Consider the following 16,791-nt stretch of genomic DNA (forward strand, 5'->3'; position numbering starts at 1 on the left):
TAATTTAAATTCTAGGACACATTAAACAGTTTTTAAAGGTTAAGGTTTTCTTAAATTTGGTTGGAAACCTCCTGTAAATATCCTGAGTTAATTATTTAAAATTCATTGTAATATTTTGTTGTTTTTTGGGGGGGATAACTCTGAATGTCTGTGTGTGTGCTGCAGAGTTTCAGAAGGTTTACAACTGCCTGGACATCCAGATCACAGAGAGAGGAGAGTCCTTCTACCAGGACATGATGACGGCCGTGGTGAAGGAGTTCGAGGAGAAAGGTCAGTCCTGATCGAGGCGAGGCAGCCAAAGGTCAAAGGTCAAAGGTTAAAGGTTGTAGATGCAGTGTGCACAGCAGGACTCCTCTCAGGAACGATGGTCTACAGACAGATCAATGTTTTCCACTGCACAGTAGAAGGAACCAGACCCCTTTCATATGTAAATACATACAGATTACAAAACTCTTTTTTCTCTCTCTTTTTTTCATTTATAGAAATTGGTAATTCTTAAAAATGTTGCAGTTGCATTATGTGACCACCGGGGGGCAATATCGCCTCATCAATGTCCTTCAATCCTTTACCATTCCCTGTCTTTCTCCGTCTCCTTTTGGACTGTCTTCATTTATTCCCCCTGTCTGTAACCCCTTTTCCTCCTTCTCTGCATTTTCTGCATTCTCCATTTTACTCATTCTCCTGTCTTCATTCTCTCTCTCTATCTCTCTCTTTCTCTCTCCCCAATCATATCTACATTATCTCATCTCTCTCTGCCTCTTCCTACCCATCTCGTTACATTTCCTTCTCTCTTTCCATCTCTCCCTCGTCTACTGTCCCGCTTTCTCACTGCCCTCATTTGCAATCCTGCCTTTTCGCTAATCATCTCCCTCTCCCCCTCGCTCTACCTCTCTCTCGCTCTCCCTGTCTCTCTCCCCCTCTCTCCAGGTCTGGTGGAGCTGGACGAGGGGCGTAAGATCGTCTTCGCCCCGGGTCAGTCCGTCCCGCTGACCGTCGTCAAGTCGGACGGCGGCTACACCTACGACACCTCGGACCTGGCCGCCTTGCGCCAGCGCCTCTTCGACGAGAAAGCCGACATGATCATCTACGTCACCGACAGCGGCCAGGTGGGCGGGGGGGGCTGGGGGTAGGGGTGGAGGGGTCAGGGGTCAATCCATGACTGAACTCATCAATTCCATTTCACCTGAGGAACTGGAATTGGCATTTGAAAAAACCTACAGGAAACAGAATTGGAATTGAATTGGAATTTCAGGGAACTGAATTTAATTCAGTGAAATTCCATGTTTTTCGTTTTTTTTTCTTACCACATATCTGAGATTACATATAGTGTTATATATTATCAATACTGAATATCATAAAGTGTTAAAGGTTCCTTTCAGGTTCAGGTATTTGATGCGGAACATGTAATGGTAATCCATTACATTATGATTGAATGTGTTTGATTTGTTGAACTGTCTTTTATTTTATTCATAATGTTTTGATTTATAATGTTCAGCGAGTCAAGAAGTGGAATTTCATGTTTCCTTACAGCTGGGTGACATTCACATTTAAATTCCAACTCCAGGAATTTAACTGGAATTTACCATGCATTCTCTATTCAGTTCATGCATGGCCCCGACCCTGGTGGATAGATACAAGTTCAGAATGGATGTGAGTGAAGGAGTGAGAGAAGGGGTGATTTAGGGATGGAAAGTTAGACACAGATGATCAGGAACGCTGACAGAACATACAGGAGAGGGATGGTTAGAAAGAAAATACAGGTGGTGGTCAAAAGGACAGAGACGCCTAACAATATACTGTATGAATATCCAGCACCTGATAAGGAGAAGTCCACTATTTGCCTTCAGAACAGCTTCAATCCTCCTTGAAGTCCTCTTCCAAGTCCTGAACTGTATGTAGACGGATACTGGACCTTCCTTCAAGAAGGAACGCCTCCAGTTGTTTGAGGGATGAAGAAGGAAGGGAATCTCCTCCTTCAGACTCCGCGCTCCACAACTTCCAATAAGCAAAATCCAAGAATGCCGAGTCGATAATTGTGTCCTTGGAGAGAACAAACTTCTTAAGAAAGTGAGCGCAGAGGAGCGTCTTTACGGTCTGAGCTGGGCTGTGTGCTTGATGTCAGTTAACACACACAGCTGTTCGCTCTCCCAGCAGGCTCGGTACAGTAGACCGTTGGCGCCGTTAAGCCTCAGTGTGTCGTTCTCGCAATGAATCTCGGGGCTTTTCCGTTCGTTCACGTCGCTCAAATCACCATCTGATGCGTTCTTGTTTTTAGCAAGTAAACTTCCAGGATCTTTATCTGTCTCCCATCCTCGCATTCTGTTGTTTTCAAATCGTAGTTCGGCCGTTGGATATTACGTCAAATTACGTCATCGAGGACACAAGAACGCACAAGAGCGCAAATTGAGAAAGACACTGCGGAGGTCCTGGAAGGTGTTTGGTGTTCAGGAAGCCACTCTTGAATTTGTTTAGCAGCAGGTATGGGGGCATTGTCATCTTGGACCTTGACCGTTATACGGCCATGCAGAGCAATCATTGGACCTAAAGTAGATCGCCAACACGGGCATTTTGTTTTCACCCCATAACTTTTTCTCTAAAAGTTATGAATGGATTTGCCCGAAACGCTGTGCAAAGATTGGTCATGGGGCAGAGAAGAACTGAACTTTTCACACTGATTGACCAAAGGTGGCGTGGCTGGGGGCATGGCTTCCCAAGGCATATAACTTCTGAATGGATTCACCTAACATCAAACTTTGTGGCCAGTCAGCAGAAGAAGAGGCAAACCAGTCTCCAGTCTTGGCCCAATCAAAACAACATGGAGGCACTGGAGAGCTCATTTCCAGTTTAGACAGAACCACACCAAAATTTGGTGCAGTGGTAGAAGGGCAGCTGTAATGGAAACTGAACAGATACGGAGCTGCTTGGTGTTGAAATAATTGGCAAAAATGCAGCGGCTAAAAGTGTCTAGAATCTGAACCGGCAGATCTCATGTCCCATTCAGGTCCAGTCATGAAAATATGTGAATCTCCTGAAACAAGTTGGTAATGCGGCACAGAAGAAATATATTCACTTTTGGTAAAAATCCGACAACTGGCATATCTTGACAATCGCATAGCGTTGGCGGAGGAATGCGCTGTACTGAGTGCCATCTAGTTTATCATGTAAATTTAGCTGCGAAAGGAAAATAAAAATCAGCATTTGGCATCAAAGCTCATCATTTGGCGTTTGTTACAGGAGTTGCGAGCTGAAAAGTTTGAGAAGCACTGATCTACATCGTTGACAGCAGGCTGGGGAGAGCAGGGAGACGGAGGGAGGGATGCATTAAAATGTTATGTGGGCTGATATGAAGACAGACATCAGCAGCAATGAGAGGAAGGAGGAAAAGAGGAATGAGTTCTTGGTTTGTGGGATGAATGAATGGATAAAAGGAGATAGATCGACTGTATACAATCTAATATAAACAAAAGCCATCATCTGAGAGGAATACGATGTAGGCGGCCTGTCATACTATAATTCAATCTGAATCCCGTTATTCGCCAAACACAATAAATGTACTAGAATTTGTCTTGGTGCTGCTGGTGCAGAGACAACACTGGCAACCTGGAGAGCTGATTCTGAGGAGTGATTCTCAAACTTTTTCATATCAAGGACCCCTAATTTAGTCCACATTAGAGCCACGGACCCCCATTTGATGAGACTGTCTGTATTGTAGGCAGAGAAATAACAGAGAAACTATAATCAAAACAGTCATTCTTCTACATTCTCTAATTATGTTAACTTCTTGTAAATTAAATAATGCTGAAGTTTAACAATTCATAAGTTTGCTGGGGACCCCCCAGGACCCCTGGTGGTCCCCGGACCCCACGTTGAGAACCACTGCTCTAACACACGGAACTGAGACGTCAGTACACTCGCGTACAAAAGGTGCAGAAGGGCAGAGCAAGAGCAGCGCTGACACCCTTCTTCTTCTTCTCTTGTTTCTTTTGTGCGTGCTGCAGGTGGTCGGGATTCAATTATGTTCCAGCAAGGCTGCAGTGACATATAGGTGCTCTTCTGTTCCGGGGAAAGCATGACATGACATTTAAGACATGTCATTAAATTTGTGTGTGTGTGTGTGTGTGTGTGTGTGTGTGTGTGTGTGTGTGTGTTTTCAATTGCAGGCCTCACACTTCCAGCTTGTGTTTGCTGCGGCGCGGATGATTGGCTGGTACGACCCCCAGGTGACACGGGTGGAACATGCAGGCTTTGGAGTGGTGCTGGGGGAGGACAAGTGAGTTTCACAACATGGGTAGAAATACACACACACACACACACACACACACACACACACACACACACACACACACACACACACACACAGATAGATGCATCCTGTCTCTTTCCTGCACTGACACTGCAGTTGTAGCCATAAATTCCCCAAACCTGTAGCTTATGCCCCTAAATCTATATTTATGCTTGAAACTTTGAAAAAACGTGTGTGTGTGACATGAGATCCAAAGCAAATATGCATGTTTTTACATTTCCTGCGTGTCAAAAAACCCTTTGAAGAGAAATGTCACTGCAGATTCACGCTTTAGGAACAAACATCTGGTGAAGGAGCTTTTATCCCAAAGCGCCTTACAGTGTCATGTGGAGCAGGCTGTTGGCTGGGGAAGAGCATCCGCGCTCAGCCGACCTACCATGGGTAAATAAAGGTTAAATAAAATAATACAAATAAAAATAAAACACGAGTGCATATATTTTTACTGTGGGGGGGGCCCCAGTGGCAATGAAACCCATAACCATGACACTGTTACTGCCCAGTGAGCTACACAGGACCAAGTGCTGCAGCCGCCTGAGGAGTAATAAAACTGAAAGGAAAACCCCATCACTGAACTCCCAAATCACCATCGTTAAGGCACCAACACAAACAACCAGGTCTTATGTAGTGGAGTGGGAAATTACCACCAGACCAATGGTGGTGAAATATAAAATTTGTCAGATCACTTTATTAGTTCACCAGCAATCATTTGGAGATCACTTCTGGTACATTTTGTTTTTATGTTTTTGTGTTGTCCGTCCGTACGTCCCGTTCTCGTGAACATGATATCTCAGGAACGCTTCGAGGGAATTTCTTCAAATTTGGCACAAACGTCCACTTGGACTCAAGGATGAACTGATTAGAATTTGGTGGTCAAAGGTCAAGGTCACTGTGACCGCACAAAAGACGTTTTTGGCCATAACTCAAGAATTCATACGCTAATTATGACAAAATTTCACACAAAATGTCTAATAGGATAAAATGATGAAGTGATGACATTTCATATCCAAAAGTTCAAAGGTCAACTTCACTGTGACATCATAATGTTTTGCTTACCACTGTAGCTGAGAAAACGATCTTGGGTCATTCTACAAAAACGGTGGAAGTGCTGTCACTTACTTTTGCAGACACCAAAATCCTTTAAGTTGACCTAATAATCACATTAATTATATATGTTCAAGAAATAAAGTCTGTCCTTGCAATGATAAAACAAAGTTTATTGGCGGAGGCATATAACCACGAGGCGGTTATTTCTAGTTTGAATTAGATTTAATATCACACGTAACACACATACATTTCCTATACTATTACATAACCCAAAAGAAAAATGACAAATATACAACTACTGAACAACAGATTGTGTCGAATGGGCATCACAAAAAAATATAAGCCTTTCTTTCCTCATCATAATGTGGAGTGTAGTGACAGTACAATCAAGTCAATGTTAGTTATTTCACTGGTATGCAGGACTGTTATTATTCACCACTTTAGAAGTATAATAATAACAGAAAACATCTAGAGACAACAATTATGTAGCGTAAGATGAGATTGCACTTTTATTGATCCCCTAGGGGAAATTCGGGTGTCGCAGCAGCAATTGGCAGAACAATATCAAGGCAGTACAGGAAAGGTAATAAGGTAATAAAAATAGTACAGGAAAGATATAAGGCAATATAACTCAATATAAAACTATGAAGATATAAATATAAAACTATTAAAGTGTGTAAGTGGTGTTGAGCATTGTGTCCTAAGCAGTGTTAATTTTGACAAGAATTTAAAATTTAGTTTTAGTCTTAGTTGCTTACTGAAAATTGTAGTTGGATTAAAGTCACACTTTAGTCTTTTTTGTTTTGTTTTGTTTTAGTCAAGATTTAGTCAGTGGAACTCAGTTTTAATTTTAGTCTAATTTTAGTCAATGTTTTAGTCATAATTTTCTCAGACAGTTTCATGATACTGTAATGGATTTTGCTGAAGGATATTTCTCCTGGCTGTAAAAAATTCCAATGAGAAGTAAGCATACCTTGAACTTTGTGTTTAGTCATCTAGGCTGCGAATGTGTTACTGACTTACCGTTCTTCTTTCATATATCATATAAAAATGAATACCTAAAGTTTGCTAGAAAAAGTGCAATACAATGTTGCGGTACAATGTTGCAATTAGGGGAACATACATACACCTTCTCTCTCTCTCTCTCTCTGTATCTCGCTCACTCTCTCTCTGTCTCTCTTGCTCTCTCTCTTTCTCTGTATCTTATCCTAAGTAGATGCAAGGTCAGTGAGTTTTCAGAAATCCCGTAGGTGCCAAAGGGATTTCCTTCGCTTCTGGTACAGCAGTGAAAAAGTGGGATGTTGAATTGTGGGATGTAGCAGCCTCTGTGGTCAGCTGTGGTCAACAAACAAGTCTTAGAAAATGCAGTTTGGACTTTTTTTCTCCGGCAGAGTCCAAGAAGAAGAAGCCTCCCTCTCTCCCCCCTCCTTGTCTCTGCCTGTTTGAATTGGCACACTCCAAACACTGTGAGATTTTATTTGTCAACTTATTGACTCTCAGTTGGCCTCTGTTTGGCCCGCATCATCATCATCATCATCATCATCTTGTTGTCGTACACCGCTGCCAGTGTCTTTGTTGCAGGGCGGCCGGTAATATCATCCGGCAGCGCTAACAAAGTGGACATCAGCGGCGGCAACAACAGGCGGGGAAGGAGGGGGGAGGGAGGGGTGAGGGGGGCTGTTAACGTTTCCAGGGAACAGGCGGGGGATTGCTTAAATCGTTTATTATAAATCTACTGTGTTGTTTTTATAATCACTCACCCGCATGATGAGAGGGGAGGAGAGGGAGGGGGGGTGGCTGTTGCTGCGGAGACGGAGGGGAAAGGCAGTGGATGGAAATGGTGTTGAGCGCTTGGGCGGAGGATTAAAGAGGTGCGGATCGTCCCCAGTGTGGTCGCACTACCTGGAAACGCCATTAGAGCTCTGTCATGTCGTCTCCGTAATCACACATCCAGGGAGCCGAAGCGCAGGCAGGGGAGGAGGCCGCTAATGTTCGGGGACGGGGAGAGAGGGAACGATCAAGTGAGGGGGGAAAACGCCACACTTTTTGGAAATTTAGTTGGCTGAAATGGCTCGTTGGCATCGTTGGACTCCTGAGTAGAAAGCCAGCGGGGCGACTCACTGTGGGCTTTCAGAATTAGAAACGAGGTTGAAACTTTTTTCCCCTCTTAATGCGACAAGTGCCTGGTGAAGCGGGGGTGGGGGTGGGGGTGGGGGTGGGGGTGGGGGGGGGGGGGGGGGGGACACTGAAGTTTAAGCTATTGGTGAGCCCGAGTATGGTTACTGTCATGTTGTTCCCATAAACGAGTGTCAAGGGAAGAAGGGCAGAGCTGTTCATGTTTAGAGAGTGGAGTGAGCTAGGGCTGCAACTAATGATTATTTTCATTGTCGATTAATCTGTCGATTATTTTCTCGATTAATCGATTAGTTGTTTAGTCTATAAAATGTCAGAAAATGGTGAAAAATGTGGATCAGTGTTTCCCAAAGCCCAAGATGACGTCCTCAAATGTCTTGTTTTGTCCACAACCCAAAGATATTCAGTTTACTGTCATAGAGGAGTAAAGAAACCAGAAAATATTCACATATAAGAAGCTGGAATCAGAGAATTTTGAATTATTTTTCTTAAAAAATTACTCAAACCGATTAATCGATTATCAAAATAGTTGGCGATTAATTTAATAGTTGACAATTAATCGATTAATTGTTGTAGCTCTAGAGTGAGCTTCACTGAAGGGATGAAGTGATGCTGCGGTTCAGTTACAGTCCCTATGAAATCTGTTAGCATTTTCCCCAAAGTCCATTTTATTTTATTCCCATTTTCACATGGGAAATAGCTTCTGGATTTCATATCTGTTTTTTTTTTATTTTGGTGAGATCTTTGTTGCTCAGCGCTCATTGCTGTGGTGTTTCTGCACTGCACTCCCCAGAGATCACCTGTCAGTCAAGGACAATCAATGACAGAAATAATAGAAACATCTGAACACAATACATGAATAGAAACTCCCTGCTCTCTTTTGGCTAGCTAGGTGCACGCTCGCAGGGAGCGACAGGATCAGAGCCCAGACGCCAAACTAAACTCTGTATCTACATCTACATTCATTCTCAATAATCTCTTTACTGAAATAAACTAAATCGACTATCACCCTCTGATTAACAGGTTTTATGTTGCCATGGGATGGCAATGACAATTTTAACCATGATCTATAGGTTAAAGGAATACTATATTTCCATATTTGCGTCTATCTTAAGGACTTTGTAATGTGATGGAGTTCTTTCATCTAGAATTTGATTTATTACAGGTAGTTGATTGGTTGAAGCTGTAATCCAATTTCTCTATTTTGCTAACTACCCAGTTCTTCTTCAGTTCTGCCGGAAATGTAAAACGCATCACTTCGCCAGAGGATTTTTCCCGGGAAAAAGACCCCGGGTGTAGAACCGAAAGTATAAAAGCTTTTTCTGAACAGGGTTGTTTTTGCATTCAGACTGTTAGTTTTTCCACTGTGATCCCAGTTTTGTTGTGCTACTCAATACATCTGTGCTTACAGTGGGTAATGCAACACATTTATCTTTCACTGCTTATTAATTATCCCCACTCATTCTAAGCACTGATTACTGTGTGGCTGATAGCGTTGCAAATTGCATCTGGAACACCTATCTGTCATATTGTTGTGTTTTTTCATAATCGCTCTGGCGGGCGGGGGGTTGATGTTCCGGTTTGGAGAGGCCATAACTAAGTGGTGTTAAACGCCCCACAATAACCTAAGAGGGCGTAAATTGGCCCCACTATGGCTGCGATACTCCAAACTCCATTAGAAATCCATCATGCTGTTTTCATAATCGCTCATCCAGACAATAAGAGCTTGCACAGCCATGGGGTGGCTGGGAGTGAACGGGGAGAAAGGGGGTTATTAAAGTGTTGGGTCCTGTCCAGCTATGTGACGGGGAGCCACTTATAACGCTCGTCTAATTTGCTGGACTGTACAGAACGCGCCGCCTCGAGGTCCCGGCACCCAGAACAAATCTAATAGTTTGGTATCATCATAAATATTCTGGACAGAAACTCTGCTGCCTGCTGAAAAGTTTTGCTTTTGGGATACTGAGGCTACTAATCCTTTCCGACCCGACCCGCTCTTATCACAGAGACTGTGTTCCTCCACAAAATCACTTGGTTTCCTTTCTTTGTTATGTTTTCATAATGTTTTCGGGTTGTCCGTCCATCCGTCCTTCTGTCCGTCCCGTTCTCGTGAGCACGATATCTCAGGAACGCCTTGAGGGAATTTCTTCAAATTTGGCACAAACCTCCACTTGGACTCAAGGATGAACTGATTAGATTTTGGTGGTCAAAGGTCAAGGTTACTGTGACCTCACAAAAGATGTTTTTGGCCATAACTCAAGAATTCATACGCTAATTATGACAAAATTTCACACAAATGTCTAATAGGATAAAATGAAGTGATGACATCAAAGGTCAAATTCACAGTGACATCATAATGTTTTGCTTACCACTGTAGCTGAGAAAATGTTCTTGGGTCATTCTACAAAAACGGTGGAAGTGCTGTCACTTACTTTTGCAGACACCAAAATCCTTTAAGTTGACCTAATAATCACATTAATTATATATGTTCAATAAATAAAGACTGTCCTTGCAATGATAAAACAAAGTTTATTGGCGGAGGCGTACAACCGTGAGGCGGTTATTTCTAGTTATTACATTATATGCATTTACATGGTGTCATGACTTACAGTGAGCGTAACAGTAGAATAAGCTTCAGTTCCATCTCTGTATGATGGATGAAATCTGCTGCTATATATTCTTTTTTAACCTTTGTTATTTATTGATGGAAGGTTGACTCGGCAACATCCTGCAACAGAAGTATTATTTATGAGGCAGTTTCTATGCCTGAAGGCCTTTTTTCTCTCAGCTCTTCAACCGTTGATGTGAAGACGAGGTGTGGGAAGATGTGTTTCACGGCTTACTGGCTCTGATAAAGTACTGCAATACTAGATTTGACGAACAGTACTGCATTAGACTTTTCCCAGAGCCAGTACTTTATCTTGTATCATCAGCTTGCATAAGATTATCACTTGGGAATCTGTTTTATGCGTATTTACTTCATATTTAACTCAAAAATCATGCTCTGAATGATTGAAAATGTCCTGTAGAGAACACATTTGACATTTAAATGAGCGTTATGTTACTTCTAGGCTACTCTTTTCTTTCTGTTTCTTGCTTTTACTCTGCATCATGGTGGTGTTTTGAATTGGAACCATGAGACTTGAATTGGTATCGTCACCAAAGTCAGAATTTTGTGTGTTTTAATCACTTTGCTCTTTGCTTTTCCCCGCTCAGGAAGAAGTTTAAGACGCGCTCCGGAGACACGGTGCGGCTGATGGACCTGCTGCAGGAGGGGCTGAAGAGGTCCATGGACAAGCTGAGGGAGAAGGACAGAGACAAGGTGAGAGAGTCATCAGCCTCTGAGAATGAGGGTCACTGTTAAGACAAAATGACAGAGACAACAAAGGAATGATGAACGACAAGAAACGTGACCAATTCTTCCAAAGACGAGTAACGGCTTCTGCTTTGAATGTGAAAAAAATTACCTCAAAAGTATCTCCGGTATGCAAGTGAATAGTATATTGTTTAGTAGTATTTTTGGGTATCATATTTTGTTGATATGAAACCTAAACCCTAAACCCTAAAAAGTACTTCCTGCCATTTCCCTTCCTGGGGCAGAATTGCAATCTGACAAACTGAAAGAGAACAGGAACATGAATAAACTAAACTGAGGAAAAAAGACCAGATGGGACAAAGCGAGGCTGGGACCAGACACAAACTGAAATGGAAGGACAGAACAATATTAGGATAAAGAATATTCTAGAGGTAGTGTTGAATGATGTGGAGGGTCAGAGGAGCAGGTCTCAGAAATCTCAAACTGGGAATCGAATCAAGTGAAGCTCCCAGGTGTGAAAGTGTGGAACTGGATGCGTGTGAAGTAGGGTGTTGCTGGAAAAAAAACACAGGCGTGCTCAGCAAGCCTTTCCTGGGTAAACAATAGGGATAGCTCTATATATTAGGCTTATTTGCCTTTTTATTAAATATCAACCAGTCAGTGTCATCCAATTGCCGATATGATAGAGGTTCCTCCCTGACCATTTAAACTGTTAAAGCAGCAATAAAACAAATTGTTCAATAGTGTTTTTTGTAAATTAATTCACTTCAGTTAAAGGCAGTAATGTATCCCAGAGTTGGGGATAAGTGAGATGGGTCACCCTGTCTGAAAGAGCTCCTAACCCTAAAAAAAAAATGACTTTGTATTAGTTTCAGTGGAGAGTTTTAGTGTCCCATGATGGTCTAAATGCTGTTTCAGAGGCTTTTCCACCCTGACAACAATACAGATCTTGGGGAAACACACACAGCTTAGACATAGTCTGTCTGAGAGGTTTATTTACTTCATCGAGTTGAGTTAATCGGGCTGTCTGATCAAGAATTTCTTCACTATTTCATATAAACCACCAGTTATAGTATGCATCATATTCTTTCCCATTCACACCAGTTATTTATCTTTTTTCCTCTCATATCCATCCGGACAGGAAAGACGAACGCTAAAAAAAAAAAAATACACACACAAAGTCAGTGTAATGATGGTGAATGAAGAGTGGGTTGTGATCTCTGTTAAGCACTCTGTCCTTGTGTCTCAGACTCCCATTGACTCCAATTGATTTTGCCTCTCAATTGCACATTGACATTGAAAAGATTGAAATGGGGAAAATTGAAGATTTGTTCTTGTTCTTTGGACAAGAAAAATATTCAGAGGGCGAAACTGAAAGACAAAAAAAAAAGACAGACGTGAATGAAGAGCACTAGTCTGCTAAACCACCTTGGGTTGTTTATTTTTCACATATTACACGGCATCGTTGCATACTCCATTCCGATTGGCCAATGAACGCATTCGGAGGTGTGTTATTTCTGAATAACAAGCCCGCTGTTTCACAATTAATGACATCGCCCCGCAGATTCCTAATCAGATGAACTGGTGAAATCTCACGCCACAAACGCGTTGCTCCTCGGTTAGTGCAGACCGTCCTGCTGGAATACTTTGTGGTAGAAGCTTGCAAATTACTTCAGCTTGTAATAAGATAATTTTAGATCAATATTTCGTGTCAAATTTTGATAAGCTTTGATAAAAACAGACATGTAATAAGTTCATTATATCCGCTCCTCGTCCGGGTCTCGAGTCGCTCTGCTGGGGCTTATTCTGCAGCTGTAATGCCCGTCCCGCTCCACGTTGCCCAGCTCTTCTACTCGCTCTGCTCTGCTGCACAGTCCGAACCACGACCTGCATCCCTCACATCACATCAAGAGAAGGCTGCGGCTGAAATATGCAGCAGCGCCACCAGCCATCTTTCTCATCCGCCGCACTCTGAGGCCGGCCTGGCGGTGGGCGGTCTCTCCTGAACACACACACTCTCTGTTTCTTCATTCTCTTTCTCTCTTCTTCTGTCTTTTTCCTCATGCTCTTTTTGTTTCTCTCTCTCTCTCTATCTTGCTTTTTTCTTTTTTTCTTTTTTATGTCTCTCATTTCTCTCTCGTTTCTTCTCTTTCTTCCCACCCTGAGTCTAGTACTCGGTATTTGAAGGCAGAATAAAATGGAGAGAAACTCTTCCTCTCACCTCCGTCTTCACCGGTTCCTTGATCCAGTGAATCTCTGTCTCCGGCTTTTTCACCTGACATCAGTTTGGACCAAATATTTGCGTTCACTTTAGAAATGCAAAGACGCTTTACTGGCATGCCTGTAAAACAAAACAAAAACAAAAAAATTAATATATTACCAAAGCCGTTGACAATATGTAGTGAAGCATAACAATCTTCTCAAAATGATACAGAAAAAGGCTACTAATCGTGACAAACAATAGTTCATTTAATTTATTGCAGAAATGATTAATGATAAAACAGATATTTTTTATTCTCAGGCTCAGAAATTCTCAGGCTCAGAAACTCCTCCACCTCACCTGTTGTACCGTGCGTTCTTCAATCTTTTGCTATCCTTTTTTTTTTTTTTCCCCTTTCTCCAGATGCACTGATCAATTGTTTTTCACAGCCGATAACAGATTTCAAATACTAAGCTTTTAAGTATTGGCTGATACTGAGTACCGATCTGATCCATTACTTTTACTGAACAATGCAGACCCACATCATCAGTTTTCCCATCAATTTTGAACAAAATAATTTGAGGTGCAGTCAGTTTTCTTTTTAATCAGATGTCAAATTTTTATCATACGTTCATAAAAGTATTAAAGTGAATAGAAATATCCAATATACAGTAAATATATTATGGAAAAACCCAAGCACACATGCATATATACATACAAACGCACACATGCATTCATTCCTGTGCCAGCCTTGTGTTTCCCTGTTGGACCAAGCGAGGCTCTGCTGTAATCTCTCGCCGCCACAACGAGTGTCTCTCCGCTGCTGAAGCACAGCAGCAGCAGCTGTATGTTTCTGCATAAGCCCTTAATTGGCAAAGATATCGGAATTTACACATGCCGCATTAAAGTATGGAGAAGAAGTTAGCAGCAGTGTGTGTGTGTGTGTGTGTGTGTGTGATTGCACAGCTCTCCAGGCCCTTAATCAATTTAAACAGACGCCACCAGACAGAGAGGCTGAGCAGCAGTCGCAGTACGATGCTGCAGCTATCCAGGAAGCCAGGAAGGGGGGCGTGTCTTTGAGGACAAATTTTAAAAGCGCAAATTACTGAATCTTTGAGGATTTCAAGTTTCATTTTTGTTTTTGTTTAAGATACTCATAAAGTGTGCATTTTTGATTCATCTCTTCCTGTGCACAGAGAAGATTACCAAACCCCAAATTTCTCAGCTCGTAATTAAAACATTTTGTTAGAATATGTAGATTCCATCCCAACTGCATTTTATCCTACACATTGTTCATTATCACAGTTAAATAATCTAATGGTTCAAATAATCGACACTGCTTCTCCACCATCCAAACTAGCTCAGCCGGGATTGGCTCTCGCATTAATACATTACTTCTGATTGGTGGAGCTGACTTCCACATACCAAGAGCCACTGATACGGCAGGAAGAGGCGCAGTAGAGCAGCTTCAAGAAATAGTGACAAAAACCTTTACTACTAACTCCCAGCACTGGCTTTCCCACAACGAAAGGAAAGAAATATCCACATGTGAACAGAAAATAACGAAATCTAAGTCATAAAACCAAATATTGTGGAAGACACAGCCTCCGTCAAGTAGCTTCTCAAAAGTCAGACATAGCTGGTGACGCCTCGAGTGGGTTTTGTCCTTGGACAGCTGACTGAGGACTCCAAGAAAACAGCAACCATTAATGGCTGAAATGAAGGCTATTGAAGTCATTATGCAGCACTATTTCAAGGAAACTATTGGAACTCATTCAAATGTCCTATGCAGGGAGAGGTTAGACAAATATTTTGTAAAGGTGTGAGAAAGATGGATGTTCACTTTTTCTTTTTCTTCTTTTATGTGTCTGTTTATTCCTCTCTGTCTTTCTGTCTTCTTATCTTTCCCTCTTTCTTTTTTGTCTTTTTATCTTGTCTTTAAAATGTGGCTATTATATGTATACTTGATCCCATTCAGGGATTATGTAGGAATTTGGGGATTGATTTTAATTTTAATTACACAATTTGGGTTTCGTATTTGCAATTAAATACGTTTCAAATCAGACAGTTGTCCATAACCTTTTAAGGTTATGGACACACACACACACACACACACACACACACACACTGCTGCTAACTTCATCGTACTGCGACTGCTGCTCAGCCTCTCTGTCTGATGGCGTCTGTTCAAATTGATTAGGGCCTGGAGAGCTGTGCGATCTCACACACACACACACACACACACACACACACACACACACACACACACACACACTGCTGCTAACTTCTTCTCCATACTTTAGTGCAGCATGTGTAAATTCCGATATCTTTGCCAGAGGAAGAAGCAGCTCCTCTGTTACCAGGTATCACAAATGTCCTCTGTTTCTGATATCTTCTGTTTAAAAACATCTAAGGTTCATTTGAACTAAATTAAGACGCAAGCCAAAAGTTTTTTAACACCCACAGCTAAAAATGGTGTTATTGTGTTACGTCGTTTTTGAGGAAAAAAAACCACTTTGTTTCAGGGTTTCAGATCAGTCGGTATAGTGTCTAGCTATTATAATGCTGTCTCTGTGTGAGGTGAAACTGTAGGACAGCGCTTCCATGAGCAGAAGGAAGGCCAGCAGTCAACCTTTGCATTAATTCACTGCTGCATCACTATCTCAGCTGATCCAGGATCGGCTCTCACATTGATATGTTACTTATTGGCGGACCTGACTACAGGCTTGATACCGGCGTTGCATTACTTCTGAACAGTCCACAGTACAACAGCTTCAAGAACACAGAAGAAATGCTAAAAATTGTCTTCAGGCTGCGCTTAGCAATGAAAGGCAAAGGCTGTGTCTATTATGTATGTTGGTGCTGCTAACTCTCAGGCTGACTTTCCCAAAGCAAAAGGAAAAATTAATCTGCACATGAATATAAAAAACGAAGAAACTTAAATTATAAAACCAGAACGTTCTGGCTAACATGGTCTCCATCAGACTAACATGGCTACCAATAAGTAACACAGGCAGTAACATCTTCAGTGCCTTAAAAGTCTTAATGTATAATGTATTTTGCAGCAATATTTTGAATTTTATGGGGGGTGGTATGCACTTTTTCTCCATGTTTATGCACTTTCTGATGCGGAGGTGTTTGTATCTAAAATGAAAATTGGAGGCGGGGTAAATTAAAATAAACTTGACCCGGTTAAGTATTATCTGGAACATTCTACGCAGTGTAAACACTCTCAGTGACTTCCAATTGAACTCGGATGATTTTAATGTGAGGAAGGTTTTGGGGAACAGGTGCCAAGACGGTTTCCCTGCAGGCCCTTCTGGGCTGGCACGCTGCTCTCCAGTCTGGGTCGCTGCCCGCCTCTACCATCTGCTAACCTAGCCTCATTAAAAGAAACCCCGACCCCGGCCTCCCTGAACCTCACCGCTCCGCTCTGCTCTGCTAGGGTTCGTTTGTATTTCCTGTTGTGTTGTGTTGTATTCTGTTTTGTCCTATTTTGTTCTCCTATTGTTAGTCCTGCTGTGCCTTGTTCTGTTGTGTTGTGTTTGATCTGTTGTATCCCTTTATGTCCCTGTCCCTGTCCTGTCCTGTCCTGTTGTATCAAATAGGGTCTTACCTTATATTGTCCTGTCCTGTCCTTTCCTTTCCTGTCCTGTCCTGTCCTTTCCTGTCCTTTCCTTTCCTGTCCTGTCCTGTCCTGTCCTGTCCTGTCCTGTCCTGTCCTGTTGTATCATATCGGGTCTTACCTTATATTGTCCTGTCCTGTCCTGTCCTGTCCTGTCCTGTTGTATCATA

General features: G+C 42.1%; 1 protein-coding gene across 1 annotated transcript in view; it reads left to right on the top strand.

Moving 5' to 3' along the window:
* The window catches only part of rars1 (arginyl-tRNA synthetase 1), a 36,070-nt gene that overhangs the window by 9,582 nt on the left and 9,697 nt on the right, over positions 1 to 16,791 (top strand). Inside the window, exons 9-12 of the mRNA XM_071547139.1 lie at positions 166 to 270; positions 928 to 1,106; positions 4,161 to 4,270; positions 10,697 to 10,802. Of these exons, the coding sequence (XP_071403240.1) occupies positions 166 to 270; positions 928 to 1,106; positions 4,161 to 4,270; positions 10,697 to 10,802 (500 nt within the window). The remainder of the gene's footprint in view (positions 1 to 165; positions 271 to 927; positions 1,107 to 4,160; positions 4,271 to 10,696; positions 10,803 to 16,791) is intronic.

This window comes from Centroberyx affinis, unplaced genomic scaffold (assembly GCF_046629955.1).
Source record: "Centroberyx affinis isolate AG114_WGS23_722 - 3 ecotype Tasmania unplaced genomic scaffold, CSIRO-AGI_Caff_v1 ptg005684l_1, whole genome shotgun sequence".
NCBI classification, from domain to species: domain Eukaryota; kingdom Metazoa; phylum Chordata; class Actinopteri; order Beryciformes; family Berycidae; genus Centroberyx; species Centroberyx affinis.